The following is a 22065-nucleotide window of genomic DNA, read 5'->3' as shown; positions in this document are numbered from 1 at the left end:
CCTTTTTCCCTGGCGGCCCTTCTGCCGAGCTGCGGCGCTTCTCAGCGGGAAGGGGGGGGGGGTGCTGGCTGTGAGGGCGGAGCTGCCTACGCCTCCACTACTGTCCTGGTGAGTTAAATCACCGCCATTTGTTCGGAGACACGTTCCTGTGTGCACACGTGGCTTTCAAGGTGTGTAGGAGGTATCCCACATACACACACTCAAAGGCTCACTCTAAGGTTGGATGTAGAGAACTCTGTGGGGGTTGCAGGTAAGATACTAGGCTGCACTTGGGCGAGACCCCCTGCAGAGAGCTCTGTCTCTCTCACTCTGTGTACGTCTGCTAACACCTTCTGACCTCTTCCTCCTACTTAATTTCCCTCCGCCGAAGATCTGCATACCTGCTTCATATCTGCTGATAACCTGCTGTCTCCGGGGTCCCTACACAAGTCTGGAATGTGATTGCAGCATCTTTCAGGTCTGGATATGTATGGGGGGAAAAGTGTCTTAAAAAAAGTGAATATCAAGACTTTATTCCCATTGTGTTCCTTCTTTCTTTTTGTTTCTTGGCTCGTGTCCCTTTGTCCATCATGCTCGTCCTGCTTTCCTCCCTTGATTGTATCCTATCTAGCTCTGTCACAATAACAAATTTTACTGAATGATAAATTACCCCAGTAATGTATTGCCATAAACGATAACATTGTTATTTTGAGACCATTTTCAAGTAATGTGTTAACAATGGCATAAAAATGCAAGTTTGCCCTCTCAATCACTGACGAACTTTAGTTTTGTGAAATCCACTTCACACTAGAACTGGAACATATTTTAAATACCTAAAATAAAACATCCCAACCAAAACGATAAATAGAATGGATTATGTCTGTGTAAACAAATTTGCCCAATTGATTAATTGCTTATTATGAGAAGCTTACTCCAATCTTCTGTCTTTCTTTCCTTATATCTATTTTTAGACGCCCTTCCAATGTGTTTTTTTTCTCTTTCTGCAGGTGTAGAGGCGGACTTTTAGTTTTCTTTAGCCTTCTTTATCGTAATCTTCGCCGTTCCATTTAAATATGCTACATATTTAAAGCCTGCATACTATAGGAAGATCTGCTGTAGTTTCATAGTGACATTTTTTCAGCAGGTTTTAAAATAAAGACCTGGAACTCTGGAGGTTTTAGGGCAATAGTTTGCGGTGGGGGTTTTCATGAAAGTTGTGTAGAAACTTTGTACTTTGCACAGACCTGCTTACTATATCCTTAGTTTTTCATCTCTTATGGCCCAGCAGGAGCATAGCAGAGCAGGAAAGCATGGTTCATTAAAAAATAAACTTCTGATGTTGCACCAAGCCACTCCCGCTTGACTGTATCAATGATTTAGAACAAACAGACGTTCCTTAATGGAACGAGCCACCTCTCTTCACCTCCCATCTGCGTGGCATTAGGTGGCCCCCATTTTTAGACGCAGACTGTGGAGGAAAATGTCTGTGGAGTACTTGTGGTTCTGTGGAAATGTAAAGCTTGTTTTAGAAACTGTCCCATCAGATCCTCACTGGTTTCACACATTTCAGGGATTCCAAGTAGCATCTGGCTGACCAAGCAGAGAACGTCTTATCTGTTTGTCACTCTCCACTATGCATGATGAGGCACTTTGCTGTGTTCATCCAAGCTGAGGCTTTACTATTGTTGGAGTAGGGGAGGAAATGCAACCAGAAGAACAAAACATTTATCTTCATGCTGTATTTTGCAAAGATGCCAGAGTTGGTTCAAGCGGCCTGCATCAGCAAACACACAACAATAAGGTTAACCGTTTACCTCGGCTGCCCTGGAGTCTTCAGGTTACCGGGGTCTCGGTGGATCTATTTGTCAAGTCTGCATGACATTTGAGATCTGATTCTGCAGGCTTGGATTTTATTTTATTTTTTTCTGCTTCACAGCTGTACACAATCTCACTTGGTAGGAAAAGTGAGGCGCCCGTGGCTTAATTACGTTCAGACCACAGAGTTCTGATCACAGTGCAACCCTGAGCACTTCCTTATCTCGATGTGAAGCTCAGAGAGCCATATGGCCAAAATAATAATGCTATGAGGTGTCCATAACATTATCATGGTGTGAGGAAAGGATTTTTCATGTCTTTAATTTTACTACATCATTTTGCAAATTTTTTATTTTTAAAAAATTATGTAAAATAAACTTAACTGTCCAATTGTCAACATGATGGTTTAAATAAGCTGTAACTAGTGTGACTTTTACACTTTTTTGTTTCTTGTTTAAAATGTATAGATTATAATGTCAGCCATCTCTCAATGTTTGTCCACCTGTCTACCCATTCGCTCAGATGAATATTTAAAATGGTCCAAAAGTTGTATAATTTGAGGCTGGAAAATTGTACAACTTTTGTTTTAAAAAATATGCCAAAATAACTAGAACTTCCTTGTTCTGTCTGTTTCTGGTCTTCTTTGGATGGGCTGAGCTGATCTTAATTTTGTCGTGCTTCAGTACAAAAGCATTCTGAGATTTAACGTTTTATTATAAACATTTACCCTCCACAGCCGGTACACCTTACCAGAAGTGGGTTGGTCCTCCTTTTGTGCTCAGAACTCCCTGATTCTTCATTGTATGAATTCAGCAAGCTGCCAGAGACATTGCTCAGATTTTGATCCATATTGACATGGTAGCGTCATGCATTTGCTGTAGGTTTGTCTGTTGCACATCCACGATGCAAATCTCCCGTCCTGTAATATTGAAAACCCAATTTATTGTCAGTGCTGGAACATCACTAGTTGTGAATTTTACAACATACAGTGTGACAATCCACTCCAAATATTTCTTTTTACTTTTTACTTTAGTAGCTCTGATGTCCAAAATGAACTCAAATGAAAGCAGCAGCACAGTTATCGCCTTGAACTGTTTACTCTGTTTCTGTGCAAGAGAGTAGTTATCTTTTTCTTTAAGTGAAATTACCTTTTAGTGAATACTAAAATGTAAGTGTCAATATGCAATCTGAAATCTCAGTTTTAGCCCATGGCGGCATATAGGCCTTTCTCTGGTTGGGAGAAATTCAATATTTCAGTCACAAAAGCCAGAGCCTTGAAAGAGCTGATTTACTAAAGAAATAATAATCACTGAATCCTACACAGTGGAGGATGACTGTAGCTTGGAGGTGATGAGGGTTGCCCTTTCGTGCTGTAAAGTCTGTCTCATACTAAAGGTGATTTATATCTGTTTTGATCCTCAGAATTGTTTAAGGGGGTGGTATTATGAAAAGTCAACTTTTTGGAGCTTTTCATCATGCTTTAATGCTAATCCCTCATCAAAAACATACCTGGAGTGTTGCTTGGATTCTTTCTTGAATGTTTCAGAAATCATTGAATCTCCTCTGGCAACCAATTGGAGGTGTCTATTTCACCCATTTCCACAAAGCTCCTCCTCTCAGCTGCAGACTCCAACCCAGCTGCCAACTCGCAGAGCACTCGGCTCCTGCAGACTAGCGGCAGCAGCACCAGGTGGAGCCATATGTCTGCTGAGCTTATCATAGGAGCTACAACACTCCTAAGAACGGTTGTAAATTGTATCTATGTATGGCATGGTTTTTGTGTTGACTTACTGAAGTGTTAGAAAAGTTAGAAGGTTTTTAAAGAGACAGAGCCCCAATTTGAAGGTGTCAGATATGGCTATGATGTGAAGTAAAATTTGACATGTACATCCTTTTCATTACAGCTGAGGGTAACATAGTTTCTTGGTTGTGCTACAAAATGGCATTATGTGGAAAATACATAATGCCCATCCTTGAATATTTCACCAAGCCATAAGTATGTATTAAAGAGCCATGTTGGCTGAATTGTGGTCATTCAGAGGTTTAGTCAGTGGGATTTACAACATTTCTCTCTCCAATGATGTGGTTAACTTTTATGATGAATCAGTGGGAACTTATCTCTATGTCTAGAAAAGCATTAAATTTTATTACTTTTCATGTCTGGTTAAGTGTTAAGTATGGGAAATCGTAAACATTTCATTTCCTGTCCCAATGTCTGACTCCATCAGTCCATGCATTGATCCATTCTGCTGGTCATTGGTTCATTTCCATGTCCATCCAGCCATACGTTATTGTTTGTTCCTTTCGCTCATCTTTCCATCTATGTTTCCATAAATCATTCATCCTTACAGGTTCTATAGTTAAAGCCTGACCTAAATACCAGCAGTAAACTCTTATTTGTATTCCTTCCTGGCACTGAGAACCTGACTGATTCAAGTCTGTAAAGGTCTGAAACGCTAACATGAAAAATGTGGAGTCTCTCGTCTGTCTCTCACAGAGCGCCTCTCTCGGCTTATCCTTTGCATTTCATTGTGACCATAAGTCAATGCCGGCCCATGAAGTGGAGTGGATGCAGATCCACTGGTGATGTCGAGCCCTCCGGTGGTCTGGCTGCAGCTGGTTCATGGGGTGGCGGCCTGGGGGGTCTTTCTGCTGCTGGGGGACCAAGAGTCTGCAATCTAACCTGCATGGTTTCTTAAACCCATCCCTCCTTTCATATCAGGCAGCTGGATGCATCTCCCAAACCACCAGTGTGGACCAGCTCGTAACACAGTAATGAGTTAACTTTCAGAATGATCTACATAATTTATTTCCAGCCCCCACAGGAGGATGCTAGAGCATTAATTAATATCAGGCCTTGCTATCAGCAGCCATCCCAGTGTGGGATTCCTTCATGCTCCTATTTCTGGCACCCGTGGAATTTGATATGATGTGCAGCCCAAATGGAGTTCATTGGATGAGATGAAATCTATGTTTCACAGCCTTTAAGCCCTTGTTTGACTGTAAATCAATAGGGGGGAAAAAGATGTAAAAGTGTGTGAACTCGTTGCTATGGGCACCCGTGTTTTTGCTTTGTTACGAAATACTTTGTACAATCAGCATTTTTGATATGTTTACTTACCTCGCCACCTTTCTCTCTCTTTGTTTTCCCTCACAGAACTCAATACGGCACAATCTGTCGCTAAACAAATGTTTTCTCAAAGTGCCTCGCTCCAAAGATGACCCTGGAAAGGTAAGACTGACAGATTATTTTAATCACGGTCAGTTAAAGACTGCATGCAAGTGAGGGGGGGAAAAAGAGAAAATGTGTTAAATTTCAACTAAGCAGACTCTGTTGGCTGAACACACAGCTGAAACATTTTTGGGGTGTGTGTGTCATGCTCTCCCTGGTAGAAAAATGTTACCTTTGAATGACTGCCAGGACTCTGACAGACTGAAAACGAAAGGAATGCTCATTTTCTTATGAACGTCACACACATGCATTTTAAATGTGAAATGAAATGGATGTTTAATTTATTATTATTTTTAAACCAACACAGGCAGTAGATGTAGATATATGAAGTAAAAGTTTTGGACAGAAAAGTGTAGAAGGGCAGAACGATTCCAGAAACGATCGTCCCTGAAGTATTAAAAAACAACAACAAAAAAATCTGCTCTCCTTTGTTTCCAGCTCAGCTCTCCTCCTGTTTTCCTCCTCTGTATAAGAATATATAGTCCATGTTAATTTGACATTTAAATCTCAGTAGGACCACCTACTGTTGCTATTTTAGCTCGATCTACTTCCCAATCTCAAGCGACATCAGCCTGATGAGAACGATCCCCTGATGGACTGCGAGGGGGTTTAAAGACCCCGACTCACAGGGGCAACTCGGTAACCTAGACCGTCTTTAGGATAAACTCAGATATGTAATAAATTCATTACCCACACAGAGGAATATGAATATTTCAAGCGTTTATTTTTGTTTATTTTGGTGATATTATTTTACATCAGACTAATCAAAAAAGGATTATTTTCATATAAAAATATGAACTGACTGAACAGTGTCTCTGTATTATACAGCATGTTTGACTCTTTTCGCATGAATTATTGCATCAGTGCAGCGAGGCATGGCTGCTGAGGTGCTAAAAAAGCCAAGGTTGCTTTAACACTGATCTTCATCTTGTTAGCATTGTTGACTCTGTTATCTCATGTTTCTCCATTGTTTCTCTATGGGGTTTAAGTCAGACCAGCGTTGGGTCAATGCTGCACAGTGATACCATGGTCACTAAAGGTCAACATGGGTTTGGTGCTTCTGGCAATGTGGCCAGGTACCAAATCCTGCTGGAAGATGAAATCAGGATCACTAAGAAGCAGTGTTTCTCAAACGTTTTCAGGCACAGGACCACTTGGCAAACATTCACAAACCACCTAATATGAAATTGCCCCCACAATAACACATAATCTTAATATATAAAACCTGAAATGAAAATATTAGTCTCTTAACTCACTGTCTTTGTTCATCCTAATGTGAAGGGTGGCTCTGCTTTGGATAAAACCATGAACAACTTGGGGCATTTTGAGTTATTTACACATTATGAAATTGTGGATTCTAAGCTTTCCAATGATGGAAAACACATGGAAATCAAAAAAATTGTGTGCACTAATACCATTTTAGGGCTGTTTGTAATTAGAAGCATAATGAAAGAAAAATAGACTTGAGTTGCTTTGGCAAAAATAAACACTTTATTTCAGCCAGTAGGATAAGCTCAATGTAAATAATTTTACTTTAGGTGTTCAAATGCAGTTAGTCAGCATGGGGCGCAGACCTAGATCTTGATGCCTGTGGCGTATGTGTTTCATAATAATGTTCAAAAACAAAAGCTCTGAAACTCACCCTGAGAAACTTTCCACCAGTATCTTCAGGTTTTCTTTTCAGTGACCCAGTCTTAAGCCACTTATCCATTATTATTTTTAAACACGATCCTTTAGTAAGCCAGCTGTAGTGTCACACTTTGAGCTCATGTCACAGCAAATGAATGGTTGTTTACTTGGAGTAGGTTGCAGACCACTGGTTATTAGAGCACTGTGATTTTGTTGATGCTCTTATATTAAAATGTGACTGGATGTTCTGTTAAGAGGGGCAGGATTAGACGTGACCTGCCGTTATCATATCTAAGTGCTTAATAAGTCTTCTAATAGTTATGACGTTCAGCTTGGGAAATTAGATAATTAAATGAAAGTCTGTTGCCAGAGAAGGAATCTAGTAATGTTTCTTCAAAATAAAGTCCAATTACAGATATTAATTTCATCTAATCAGGTGTGGCTCATGAAAAACGCTTCCCTTTAGAAACACCTACTTTGTCTGCAGACATGGCTACTTCTCGAATGGGTTATGATTCACAATCTTAAGGCTGCAATTACATCTCAATTGCTTTTGGACACTTTCTCCTTCCACTCATCTTTTCATTGATATGCTGTAGTACAGCACCCTGTGAACAGTCTTTCAGCATGATTTTTTTAAAGCTTTAAATAATGATCTTCAACTTTAATTAACTTTAAATATATTGCTGTTAGTAATTAACCTATATACAAAAAAATTGCCCAATTACTCAAATAAGCCATTAAATGATGATTTAATTTATTGAGCTTCACCTGTATGGTGACGGTGTGCATAGGTCCAGTTATATGCACCCAAACCCAGATATCATCTATGTCCTGCCAGAACACACACTACATATGCTCAGGCAGCAACACAAATAATTATATGCACACACCAACACACGCGTGAAGAGCTACACCAGGCTGTGTAGAGGATGGGGACTGAATGCTAATTTCATGTTTTGCTGTAATCCTCTGATATTGACACTCCTGGGAGCTGCTCCACTAAATACAAAATAATCTATTGCAGTATGGATCCCATTCCAAATGCATGGCCAACATGTTCGCATCCTTAATGTTTAATTTGGAATTTTCCTCACTGCCTTTCCCCCCCTGAAGACAACTTCAAAGAGCTGCTAGCCGGTCTTGATATGTTGCATCAATATTGTAATGTGGCAGGAATATGAGAACTGCTGGTTGCACGAGATAGGAGAGTCATGTCGCTCCCTGTCAGTGAGATGGTGTAAGAGATGACGATTAGTACTGTGCACATGCAGAGGTAAGAAACGCAATGTGAAGTCTGCCTGTAACAATCCTCATTTTAATTGAGCTACGGCTTCATTCTTGTTTGTTTGTCGCTCTGAAATTTACATTAAAAAGAGGAAGCAGGTGACGTAATTTATGCTAACGCATGAAAATGAGCTGTGTCATTTGGAGGAAGAGGAGATCTGCTGTTGGGATCTGTTTTCATTGAACAAAACAAACAAACTTTACCTCCTTCGTCTTCTGACCACAGAGAACGCTGCGGCTTTGCTCTGTTTTTGCCCCAGACTTCGACACACTTGACTTGGCATTGCTACAGTATACTGCTGTATTTGTGAATAATTTAATGAGTCTTTATATATTATTCTTTTTTTTCCTGCAAACTCTCTTGGGTTGAGTGGAGGGAAATGCAGAAACTCCCATCCCATGAGGGTTAACTTATTCCTCTTGCTCTCTCAATTAAAAGAAACAGCAACCAAGCCCAGCTTTGTCTGCGACAAAAAACTAGGAAGCGTTCTGTCCGTTTTGCCGATTTTTAACCACTGCAGTTTGAGAAAAGATCAAATGTAGAGATTTTGTCAAAACTTTTTTTCGTGTCTAGTTGAACCTTTCATCAGAGCGTGTGGTTTATTCAGCCATGGCCCATATCTATATAGGAGTATCCATGTGTTTGCTTATTTGTAGTGTGAATTATTTATCCTCCGAGGACAATGTTAATTGACCCCAAAGCTGCACACATTCTCAAAGTTAGAATTTAAACCCACCAGATCCAGCCTTGGTGTGTGAGAGCTGTGAAAATAACACACTGGCTGGTGTAACCAGAGCAAAGCGATGTGTTTGCTGCGGTTCTGGGTTCTGTTGTTCTGAGAATCTCCTATGGAAATATCAATTATTCTCTCTGTTAAGGAAGTGATTTCCAAGGCGCTGATCTTATTTCCTCTCGGCAGTTGAGATCGTATCAGGAATTGTGAAAAATATTGAAAACAAATTCACAACCCATACAGCCTTAGGGTAGGAATCTTTATAAAGCTGAGCGTTATTCCTGTTGCCTTCCAGGTGGAACGCTATTGAAAAATAAATTAATTGAGGCCAAATGGAAAGGTAAATAATGCAGGTTGGTGGTAGAGTTCCCTCTTCTCCATTAGCCTTGCTCAGACTTTGAAGGGAGCAGCACGGCGAGGCGAGCGCTACCTTGATTGCTGAGCCTATTTTCTTCATCCTTGGCAGCAGCACTCGCTCTGGGTTCAGTACCTGAGGCCGAGGAAGCACAGCTGCAGGAAAGGCTTAACATTTTACCACCAGCAGCCGCCCTCCGCTGCCGCTCAGCGAGGAGAGAAAGCCCAGCCTTTCTTCCTAACAAAGACCTCCTACACTCGGCACAACCTTTAACCACTCGACTATCAGCTCCAATAAAGATTTCGGCTGATAGCGCAGACGGTGAAGGCAGAGGGGAAACTTCCTGACTTCCTTTTCTTGGTTTCCTGCCTGGCTGTACACACATTGTTTGTAGACCACTGTAATAAAGTTATGAAAACAATCCTTGGTATCGTCTCACAGATCTGCTGTTTTGTCTGCAGGGCTCCTACTGGGCCATTGACACCAACCCGAAGGAGGACGCTTTGCCGACTCGGCCAAAGAAGAGGCCACGGTCTGGAGAGCGGGTGAGTCGCTTCAAATCCAAAAGAAAACTCCTTCTGCATCCGTCCTTAATTCAAGTGTTGAGATCAGCTTGGTTCAGCTTTTATTGGTGTGTACATCTCACCACATTTGACAATTTCGGTCAAAGGTTCATAAACATTCTTCATCAGAATCCAAACCAGGTTGATTGATTGATTAGGTTTCGATAAGTGCCTTATTTCTGTGTACATTCAATGATGACATTAAACTCACTTGACTGGGGACATTTGTACTGGTTTTCAAAGAAGTTCCAGCGTATGAAGGACTTGGTATCTGGAAATCCACTTGGTTTATGGATTGTCCATGGACGGGTTTTCTCCAGGTGCTCCGTCCAAAAACATGACTGGTAGGTTGGCTGGGTTCAACCTGTCCAGGATGTACCTGGATAGGTTGAACCCAACCTGTCCATCTCCAACAACTGCTGGAGATGGGCACCAGGGACTCTGGGATCCTGAAAATAAAAACAAGTCTAGACTTATTTTTAGTCTAGACTTTGGTTTCTCAATTTATTTTCATATAAGTTTCAGTTTGGGAATTTTTTTTGAAAATCTGGGTTTTTTTCACCAATACACTCCTTGTGTTTCTATAGTTCAGAATAATGTCAGCATATCCAAAACCCACCATCTGGTTTGACAAGCTGTTCCACAGCTTCTTTTTATGTGAACTTTGAACTCAGGTCAACTCTGCAACAATTTAAGAGGGCCGGCTATTTTTCCTATTTTTTTTTTATTAGAATAAGGTCATATGACACAATAATACTAGAACAAAGTATTAATATTACCAGAATAAAGTTGAAATATCAGGAAAATGAAGAAATCATTTTATGAGAACTTCAACATGAAAAATAAATTATTTATCCAAGGTTTTTTTTTAATTAAAATGACTTTTTTCCTCAAAATTTTAAGATGTTCTTCTGATAAAATTGTGTCTTTATTCTGCTAATATTATGACTATATTTTTAGGATTATACAAAAATTACAATTCACAGGGATGATTGAAAAAAAAAAAAACTTTTTGAAAATATTTTTTGTCATTTGCAATTTCTTTTTTTGGCACAAAATAAGAGAAATCAATGAAAATTTGAAATCAAAATCTGGTATGGAAAAAAATCTGAGATTTTATTTGTATGCCTTTTTGCCCATCCTTACTTCTAGCAGGACAACAAACCCCAAAGATATGATAAATATTGTTTAAAAAAGACAAAAACAGAGTATATTAATGTTACAGGAGGAACCTAATTTCACTTTTCTAGAACTTTACATACAGCTGCTCTCTCTGTGGTTCATCTTTAAAATCCACATGCAAGAAAAACTGATTGAAATATATGACAGATTTAACATATTTAGTGTTAAAAAATGAATTATGGATTATACAGAAAGCTGATGAATACATAAAATATACCATAATTAACAATTCAACTATAAGTGTGTCGCTCAAAACAATCTTTTCACCTTTTTTAAAAAACTGACTTCAGCTCAGCTTTAATTAGGCTTAGCAGTTGTCAAATAACTATCAAGAAATATGTTAGAATTTGTTGATTGCAAAAAGTTTGTTTTTTCTTCAGGTTGTTCTGGACATTTTATCCAAACATTGGTGAGGCTGTATGTAAACATCTGAGTCTTTAGGTGTATTGTGCAATCAGATTTTATTAATCAGAACCACTGCAGTTTAGTTTATAATGATCCAGCTCTGGAAGAGAGCACAGCTCAAATACATCAGTAAAACCTAGAACTATTGGCAGCCATACCATAAGTAATTATGCATGAGTTTTTTACACTTGTACATATATCTGCAGGTTATTAAATACACGCTTTGCATTAGCCTGACTCTGGAGCATCGCTGTACACACACGGTGTGTTAAAGCAATTGATTAAGCTGATTAAGGACACTAGTGTGCATAAATCACACATTTGTCTGATATGTTCATATAGACATGATGCAAAATGCAGCTTTACCGTCAGTTTACAGCAAAGCCCTTCTGATGCAGTCCTGCTCATTTGAGTGCGACACAAAAGAGCGCACAAAGTGAAGAGAATGTTTTTCTGTAATACAAACGCTCTGTGTTTAAACCCCTCCCCCACCGAGACACCGTCTGCCCAAAAGGCTTTCCATTAAGAGTCACAGACATTGAAATTGAGTTTTTCTCTTTTTTTGAAATCTCATTTATATTTATCGTGAATTTAAAAAAGTGGTATTGTTGGCAGCCAATCCTCTTACAGTAAGCAGTTTTGGGAGACGGGCATAGCAGAGTTATCTCTGACAACACTGCATATACGGCAAGAAGAGGGCATGTATGTGCAACACTGTATGTCTGATTGGGAGTGAGAGTCAGGGAGGAAGGGGGGTGGGGGGGCTTTTTAAAAAAATCTCAGTTCAAAGATGACCTAAATAAAGGTGTTGCTCCATTCTGGTTTTATATTTGGTATCTTGCAGATGCATCTGGTGTTAGTTTATGTGTTTATGCCTTTAATATAGGCCGCTCTATTCAGCCCTCTGTGGTGAGATCCTGTGTTTGTAATAATTGGATTATTATTATTTTATTTATTTTTATTGTTCTGCCTCTACACCCCCCTCATTCCTCCCCACCTCCACAGGCTTCCACACCATACAGCCTGGATTCAGAGTCTTTGGGGATGGACTGTATGATCTCTGGAAGTGCCTCTCCAACGCTGGCAATCAACACTGTGACTAACAAGGTACTACAGCAAGCCATCCAGCCTCCAGCTCCAACACACACCTGGCTCCACGGCTGCACCCTGACCCCGCCCACTTCTCCAACCACCTACAGCACTATTCCCCACAGAGAGAGGCACACTCTCGTGGAGGGGAGATGCTGGCACTCACAAGCATCTGCTCATGTGCCTAAAGCTTCTCTCCTCTGCAACCCACACCAAAATACACAACGAGCTGCCCCTGTTCTACTTCTTTCCTGCACAACAACCAGACTCCTGTAATGTTCTGCATAGAAATCCAACTCTCACACTGATACTGAGACATTATATGTTCTCAGACACTTGAAACTGAGTGCTTCTCACACTCTGTGTCATGTGTGAAACTCAAGGCTCGGGGGCCAAATCCGGCCCGCTATAGTTTTTTTGTGTGGCCCTCTAAATGGAGGGACACGTGACAAGAAGCTTCAGGATAAGAGTTCTGTTCTTATGACGTTGTCGGTCAAATCAAAGCAGTTTTTATCCATTTACTACCAATTACATCAGTTAGTCTCTTCAGTCTTTTGAGGTTCCTTGATTGTGGAAATTCACATAAAATCAACACATCCCCACACTTTATATAGGGTTGTTGCATTAAGCAATAAAACAGTTAATCGTGTGATAAATGGAAACAAACTAAATCATTTCCATTTGCATGATTTATCATTTTCTCTTTTCTTTCTTTCCACCAAAAACTGGATAAGTCTTTCAACCAGTGCTATTTTGAAGGACTTCATAATTCATTTTATTTAATTGTGTGCTTTTGTTTATTTTTGATATTTAAAATGTCTTTGAGTTCCAGTGTTAAATGTTCACTAGAATTTAAAGTTAATTGATTTTTGGGAATGTGTTCTTGCATTATTATGACATTAAAATGATATTACTTGAAAATTAGCTGAAAACAACATTATCGTTTATCTCGGTAACCTCTGGGACAATTTATTGTTGAACTAAATTTATTGTGACAGGCCTACTAATACATAATTGTGACATAAAGCTGGACGATATGACTGAAAGACTTATGACGACATAAAAGTTTCATATCGGTCGATATCAATAATTGTCTATCAATAATAATTAATTCGTTTTTGTTTTAAATATCTGAAATATTGCCAAACTGGTGGCGTGACCGTTGTTTTTTATCTTTAAGCATTTATAAGGCACAGTGGCGAAACCTTAAACTGCTGCTGCGCAAGTTACTCAGCAGGTTGTTGCTAGGTAACCAAAGGGTGAGAGTGTTGCTAGGTAACCAAGAATAAGTCAGTTGATTCCACCACAGCTGCTTAACTCACAGTGAGAGGTTGAGCAGTTAAAGCTTTTCTTTTCTTACATCTCCCAGAGTTCAGTGAATATTCCATCAGATCATCTATTGATGTAGACACTCGTCTATTGTGATATATATTATTGATTAACTTTTTTTTTGCAAACTTTCTTCAAAAATGGTGAAATACATCATGTCTATGTGATGCTTACTCCCATCTGCAGGTGGCAGTACTTCTTGATCCTACTAAGTTTCTGCCTCAGCCTTACTTGACATCACGTTATAGTCCGTGATCGATGTGGAGAGTAACTAAAAGTCGCACTTAATGTCACACATTAGCGCAAATATTTATAAATTGGCATAACAAAATCTGTGATTTTTATTGCAAAAAAACAAAAATCACAAAAACAATCATGAAATCCTGGAGATGTCCGACATTATTTGATTTTAAGATATACTTATTGCATGCAGAGACAGCTATGTACTGGTATTTTAACTGTTCAATGGGTTTTATCAATGCATTCTGGCACAACAAACCCTAGAGGACATCCATGATCTTGATGCAGCCCAAAATGATGTGTTTGACACTCTTTACGAAGCTCAGGCTTCACTCAGAGTTATTTGGCATTTTGTGACCAACGACAGGTGACCCCTCCACCCCCGCTGACAACTGTCTGCTCTGTTTTTTCTTTACATCTGTAAAAGCTTAGAAGCACTTATACATCACAGAGCAAAGCTACAGGGACCGCTAGCTGTTAGCTGTGAGTATGTGTCTCTCTCTGAAATTTAAATAGGCTTTTTAACCTTAAGCTCTCATCCTCTGGGCCCAGTGGGGGCAGCTCTCAGGAGCACTTTTAAAAAGCCTACAAGAGTCGCTTATTCATTTACTACAAGCACTACAAATAATACAAAAAAATGATTTAACGTTAGCGCGGCGCTCATAGGAAATATGAGTTGGTGTTGTGTGTCAGGGACTTAGGAAGGCTGAGCATATGTCTGCCGTATTGTAGCAAGTGTGTACATGTACGATAGAGTATCTTATAGTTCTTTAGCTGGTTTTGACAAGTGTCAGACTATTTGCTGCAGGCTGTGTCTTTGAACTAAACTGGATTTTTTTTTTTACATCTCTGTAACAGAAATGTTCTCAAACTCAGATATACGGCGCCTTGTGAAATTATTCACAACCCCTAAACATTTTCACTTCATTAAAACCCCCAACCAAATGTATTTAGATGGTCAGATAGACCAATTCAATTGAAAGAAACTTTTACAAAATGTCATCATGACCTATCTTCAAAGAGTCGTCGTGGATGGCGATGCTGTGGGAAGGAAAGGCTTCCAGTAGCAGTTGATATTGCAACAAATCTGAAGCAACCTCTGACTAAAGATTGTTGTTTGACAAGTCTCCGGACTGTCCTAAAATGCGGTTCAAAATCCCAGCAGCAGAGACGATATTTCACATGGACGATATCATCAGTTGACGATCACAGCTACCCCCAACCTCATTTGCTTTTGGAAACCCAAACTGAGAGATGTTGCAGTCGGAAATATAATCCTCGCCCAATCTGATCGTTGGAAGAGATTGATTGAACTTGATGTGCATCGTAACTTTCCAAAAATATAAAAAAGTGAGAGCAAAAATCCTGGAATAATTGCCCAAAAAAGCAATAAATCAACAGAAGTTTGCACAAAACAAAACACATCTAGCACAGCAGAGCTACTCCAACATGGTGCCATCATGAACGACACAATTCAGCACTCAGACTGTGATACAAGTGGCATTTAGTGATATTTGGAACATAGATGTGATATTTATGCTGTTTTATTTTACCTCCAACAAAACTTTAATATAACCATGTTCCAGCTCTAAGTTTGGAAAAAAGAGAAATTTGCTAATTGATATGCTGTGTGACTTTGCTAACAATTACCTTTGCAATCTGATGGTAACAGATTTCGGTAACACTTTATTTGAAGGGGGGGTGAATAAGACTGTCATGACACTTTCATAAACATGACATAACACCTGTCATGAACATGAATGAATATTTATGAATGTTGTCATAAAACGTCATTCAGTAAATTATGACACTTTTAATACAAAGTTGACATTATTCAAAATATCTTTGTTATGACAACTTGACATTCACCAAGAAATCATTACTGTTTAAACTTTATCTTTAATAACATAAAGTTACCTAATTTTTAAAGTGCAATCAGTAATACTTTTATAACAAATTTATATCAGTATTGATTTCTTGGTTAATGTCAAGTTGTCATAACAAAGACATTTTGAATAATGTCAACTTTGTATTAAAAGTGTCATAATTTACCGAATGACGCTTTATGACAACAGTCATAAATATTCATGAAGGCTTATTCATGTTCATGACATGTTATGTCATGTTTATGACAGTGTCATGACAGTCTTATTCACCCCCCTTCAAATAAAGTGTTACCCAGATTTCTCACTACATTGCAGCTGCATTGGGTTCAACAGTGCGTGGCAGATTAATGACAAATAAAATCAGAAACTGTTTTTGCATCAGCTAATTTTGTGAGCAAGATGACTATGTAAGATTTTGAGGTCTGGATTGGTGAGAAATTTATAACTTTATTCAAGTAGAATTATGATTTTTAGGGACTTTGTTGATGATTTTATCTTGGAAATTTCAGCTTCTGAGTTCAAATGAAATACATTGTTAAACTGTGTCCTTCAAAGGCCAGTGGAAAAGTTTTTTATTTTTAATAAAGTTTTAAGGACTTGTTTTGCTGTGGTATTGAAAAGTCTCTCGATTTAGAGTTAAATGGTTTAGATCAAAGCAGACTAATATTTTAGCATCACCCAGACTTATCTCCAATAGATAATCTATGGCAAGATTTGAAAATTGATTGTCAGACACTCCCCATCCAAGCTGACTGATCTGTTTCGCAAGAATATTTGCTTAAAAAGTCTCTATTTGTGAACGTGGTGCAGACATGTCTCAGCAAATTTAAAGCTTTGATTGCATTGACAAGAGGGGTTGAAGGCATTTATTTTCATTTCAAACCAGCCATTTTGTCTCTATTTTGGAAATACGCTCTACTTTTTTTTTTTTTTCATCTATCTCATAAAGTCACATTGAAGCTAGTGTTTACAACAGAATGTGGAAAAGTTTAGGTTGTATGGATAGTTTTGCAAGATGCAGTAAGGGAAGATGACACTTTTTCTGAATCCACAACACCGGCAGTGACCACATAATGGAGCCCTGATGTTAAGTGTTGACAGTGAAGCCCAGACTCTGCCGCCAAGTGCAAAAAAAAAAAAAAGAAAAGAAGTGAAATGGCGCAGATGAGCAAGAAGATTATAAAATAACCCGACACTTGTGCTGTTGATGAGCGACAGGTTTTTCTTTGTTTTCCTTCTGTTTGTTTGTGTTTTTGCGAGCAGAAGACAGAATGAGCAACAGATCTGAGGCCCAAACTCCTAGGAGAGGGCTTGTTTCTAACTGCTTTACACTGTAAACACACGACAGGCCACGCCTCTTTCGGTGTGCAGTGCCAAGCCACAGGAATTCCCTCTCTCTGTTTTTCTCTCTTGTCTTTCTATTCCAGTCTCTCTCCCTCCTTCCCTCGGTCCCTCCTTCCCGCCTTCCCCAACAGGCCAATGGGAGAGGCCTGCAGGCTGACTACTGAACCAGCAGGAACCTCTGCTCTCGTTCTGTCGTCTGTAGGACGCTCCATGCTAAATTTCTCCCCTTTGTCCTCTTCTCATGGAGAGCTCTCAGAAACCATCTTCTGTGGGAACCCAAGACTCTGCTGTGAATGTGTTGAAATTTCACCACTGAAGTGTGGTGGTGATTGAGCAGAGGAAGGGATTGTTGTAATTAGGCTTATTTACAGATGAACACTCCTTTTCTGTCACGTGTCTGTCGTCTCTCTCTTCCTCTGTTCAATCCTGCATGCAGGGATTGTGCTCTGGCGTTGTTGGAGACACCTGGGCCAATCTTGCTTTGATTCCATAATCCATGTCTCATGCTGCAGATTAGCCCCCCTCCATGTAAAAGACACCTCTGGCTTTTTACTTAATTCACTGCTAAGAATAGATCTCTGACTCAGTAGCCTAATAACCATGCACAGCATTTACTGCGGCGCTGCTCCTGCCTGCATGAACCTGTCTGCGTGTGTTTATGTGCGCTGTTCTACCTGTGTGTGCACACTTAATTGTATTTAAGTGTTTTTGCCGTATGTAAGTGCAAGCTCGTACGTTTTGTGGGTAAGCTGCGACTCTGTTAGGCTGTTGATGCATGCTTTAAGTGGGTGTCCTCACTCAGGGGACTCAGGGGCTTGACTAAACCACAGAGCAGCGAGGTTTTTCAAATCATCACACACTTTATGGTTGAGTAGAGTAAAAATAGGTTGTGGTGAGAGACTTGAGACATAAAAGCCTGTTTTATGACTTCATTAAACAACATTTATGTTTCTGTGGCACGGTGTTTTTGATTAGCATTGTGGAGCTGATTACGTAGATGTGCTCGAGTCTCTATCCTCAACTGCTCATTCAGTTTCTTCTTCACGCTAATGAACACTGCTAACGAACTCTTTGTACCACAGAGTTTCTATGCAGTCAGAAAATGAATGCAAACGTATCAAATTAGACCCCCAACCCCACATAGTCTGGATAATGAGGGATGAAAAACTTAGTTCGGAAAATATTTCCGTTTACAGACTTTATTTCTTATTCGTTTTCTAAAAGTTCCCCATCCATGTATCTGTTCATCTGTCTTTGTCCATCCCTCCATCTGCCCTGGTATGTCCATCCATCCATCCATCCATCCATCCATCCATCTGCCCTGTTATGTCCATCCATCCATCCATCCATCCGTTTACTTACACATAGTTACACTTACATACTTACCATTGCTCATACTTACTTGCATGTACTTGCTTTTGCATACACATACTTTCACGTACTTACTTACACTTACATACTTTTGCATACACCTACTTATATTTATATACTCTTATGTAAATATACATACTTTTACTTACTTACATATTTGCGTACACATAATTATACACACACCTACATGCATTTATTTACAGAAGTACCTTTACTTAAGTACTTTTACATACACTCATGTACACATACTTGCACCTACTTATTCACATTTACATTTAATTACTTTTACTTACACTTGTACTTAAACTTTTGCACACTTAGTTACTTTCTTACACTAGCATACTTTTACATATACATTCTTACACATATTTACTTTTACTTGCATACTTTTTACCTCCACCTATTTATGTATTTTTACTTGCATACTTTTTACCTCCACCTATTTATGTATTTTTACTTGCATACTTTTTACCTCCACCTATTTATGTATTTTTACTTGCATACTTGCGTCCTTTCACTTGTCTTGCGTCCAGACCTGTAATGTTGAATTTGGACATATTGACACACAAACACAGTGTGGGAACCCTGGTACTAGTGCAGGAGCCAAGCTCCGTTCTAATGGCTTAATGTATCTGGGCTCTAACTCTGCGTCCTGGAAGTGAACCAGCATGTTTGTCAGCGGGCCAAACATCAGTCTGAGCAGAGGAAGAAGTCAGGGCTGCCTCCTGTGGAGGCTGTGTGGCAGCTCGCTGCGTCTCTGCAGAAACACTAGAGGCTTCAGTCCACCGCCGCTGCTGCTGGGAGGCAGGATGTTGGCAGGGCCAGGTCGGCCTGAAGACTCTGCTGCTGCTGTCTCATTGTGCTCAGCACAGAGCCCGCTCTGTTCCGATCGTAGTGATGAGCAGAAGCCACCATGCTGCACTCAGTCATGGATCAGCACACACAGACAGGCTCACACAGACACACACCAGTCTTAAAATACCAGGCTCTTCTCCTCCACTGCAGCAGCCATCAGTGCATTACTGCCATTCCTTTCTGGCAAAACAAACCTCAGCACACAGGCTAACCTCTCTGGGATTTGTCACATTCATTATCTGGATTGTGCTTACTGTTGTCCTCAGAGTCTGATGAGCACTTTATTAGGCGTCGGTGGGGGCAACAGAACCTTCTTAGATGATAATTAAGATTGTCGTCCTGAAGTGCTTCAGCTAGTTTCGCTCCTACACTGAAAGGTCAGCGTCTCGGCTGCACTGAAATCCTTTGTTAGCTGTCCCAAACCGATTTGCGCTCGGTGAGCAGATGTGGCTGACATCGCCAGTGCCCTGACCTTTAGCGGTGGGAATGTCTCAGCTGTTTCCAGACTCCCTTTTACAAAACCCCTCAGTGGCTGTGTTAAGCAGCACCCTGTGGCTCCCGTACCCCCCGAAAAAAAGCACACACACACACACACACACACACACCCACCCAAAGGCCTTTATGGTTTTTATATAAATTAAATTATTTAATGTCTTCCTTTTCTTATGCGTTTGTGTGTTTATGTTTTCCAGGTGGCGTTGTACAACACAGACCAGGAAGGAAGCGATAGTCCGAGAAGCAGCCTTAACAACAGCCTGTCTGATCAGAGTCTAGCCTCTGTCAATCTCAACAGTGTGGGCAGCGTTCACAGCTACACACCGGTAAGAACAATGTCATATTTGTCTGTTTGGAAAACAGATTTCTACAAGTGCAAAAAGATTCAAAGCGCCAGCTTTTATCTCAAACTATGTTATTTCTTCTAACGTGAGATACAAGCCACGCAGGATCACAATCATCTGTAGCAGCACATCGATGTAACGGGGCAGATGCTGGTCGTTTCACCCCTTCACCTTTTAAAAAAAAAAAGTAGTTTTGGTGTTTTTACATGACCAGATATATTTTGTCCCCATTTGCCAGCAGCTTGAGTAAAGTACTTTTTTACATCCTGATCCTAATCTGCTTTAAGGAAGTGTGGTTAAGTTTCATATCAGTCATATTTTATGAGTGATAAGAAATTTCTGCATTTTATAATCTCTAAAATTCATGGAAATGTTTAACTTTAAATGATAACAAATGGGTGTTTATTTAAATTGATACAAATTGATGTTAACTCTTGGCTACAAAACTGGGGCAAAGCTGAGCCACCACCAAAAAAAAAACACTTTATTAAACATTAATGTTTTTATTATTTCTTACGTCTCTGAGAAATTCCTCCTTTCTTTGAATTTTCCTTCCCAGCAGCCAGACTTCCCTGGAAATATCAAGTTGTGCTGATTTATAGTTCACAAGGCTTTCAGGAGAACCTTTAGTTTTCTTCAACTAATCGCTTGCTGGCTTTTTTCATGAAGGATGTTTAAAGTCAGACCTTTGAATAGACAATAGACAGAAAATAAAGGCCAACTAAACTGAACCAGTGACATCTCTACAAATAACAGGCAAGTTAACAGACAGTTTTAACATTTTACTAATTACTGCCAATCTTAAATGGTGGTTTATTTATTTTATTAGTTGAATTTGGAGAAAAATATCAGATATTATTAAATCATTACCAATGTAGTGATTCAGTGAACGCTATTAGCTGAAAACTTGACATACGGATTAATTGACATGTTGAAGAATGATGCATTTCTCAGGTTTTTTTTATCTGCTATTGATGGATAAATAAGCCAGATGCTCTGATTTCTGTCCTTTATTTCTCCACATTACTTATTTTTAATCACATTACTATGGTCCAATGCAAGAGCTGCAGGCCTATAATTGAAGATTCCAGTTTTTTTGTTTTATTTTTCTGCTATCAGGCGGTAAATTATTCATAACTGACCACTTGGCCAGATGCTTTGGTATTAAATTTATCTTTAAATTCCTAAACTTTCTAACAAACGATGTCTTAGCAGATGAAGTGTCTGATTCGATATGAAAAGCACAAACTAAACTGCCAACGAATACCAATTTCTCCGACATTTTTTTTAAAATAAAACACTTTATCAGTGTACTCAGTGAAGGAGACTGTATACCAAAGTGTGGGAAAGATTTAATGAGAAACAAATCATCAGAAGTGCAAAAACTACTTTTTTATTGCACCCATCACTAAGTTTTAGATTCTAGGCAGACATATTGGTTATATTTAACTTTTCAGAACCTTTTTTTTTATTTTTTCCAGCTCCAGACTTGCAGCCTATCCTTCAACCAGTCCTATGATCCATTTTCCTTATTCCCAAGTCTTGCTGCACTATTTTAAAATGTCTGTCAGCGCAATGCTACTTGGAAATCCTATTTATGGAGGTGAAGCTTGCACTGTGGGAGTTTGACAGAACCAGCAAATAAAACATAAATGAACCAGAACACATGAATTATATCTGTTTATGATGTGTTTAATATTAAGGTTGCTTTTAGCTGCTTTGCGTAGACATGCACCGATCCAATATTAATATCTGTATTGGTCCTGATGTTGAAAAATATTCTATATCGGATATTTGTGACAATCTGCCCGATTCATAGGTGCAGATCTATTCAGTCTAATTCTATGCTTCGTGCTCTGAGCACGTCATGATTTATTTATTTTACATTATATTTATAATTCCTAATTGTACTTTCTGAACAAGCTGAAACA

The 22065-nt window shown here is 39.3% G+C and overlaps 1 protein-coding gene across 1 annotated transcript in view; it reads left to right on the top strand.

The window, feature by feature from the left end:
• foxj3 (forkhead box J3) overlaps nucleotides 1–22065 on the top strand; it is a 111856-nt gene that overhangs the window by 70509 nt on the left and 19282 nt on the right. Inside the window, exons 3-6 of the mRNA XM_014998698.2 lie at nucleotides 4952–5026; nucleotides 9493–9576; nucleotides 12187–12288; nucleotides 19988–20116. Of these exons, the coding sequence (XP_014854184.2) occupies nucleotides 4952–5026; nucleotides 9493–9576; nucleotides 12187–12288; nucleotides 19988–20116 (390 nt within the window). The remainder of the gene's footprint in view (nucleotides 1–4951; nucleotides 5027–9492; nucleotides 9577–12186; nucleotides 12289–19987; nucleotides 20117–22065) is intronic.

The sequence above is a fragment of the Poecilia mexicana genome, unplaced genomic scaffold, assembly GCF_051168715.1.
Source record: "Poecilia mexicana isolate PSO_F unplaced genomic scaffold, ASM5116871v1 scaffold_5, whole genome shotgun sequence".
Taxonomy (NCBI): domain Eukaryota; kingdom Metazoa; phylum Chordata; class Actinopteri; order Cyprinodontiformes; family Poeciliidae; genus Poecilia; species Poecilia mexicana.
This window is presented reverse-complemented; position numbering and strand designations above follow the sequence as displayed.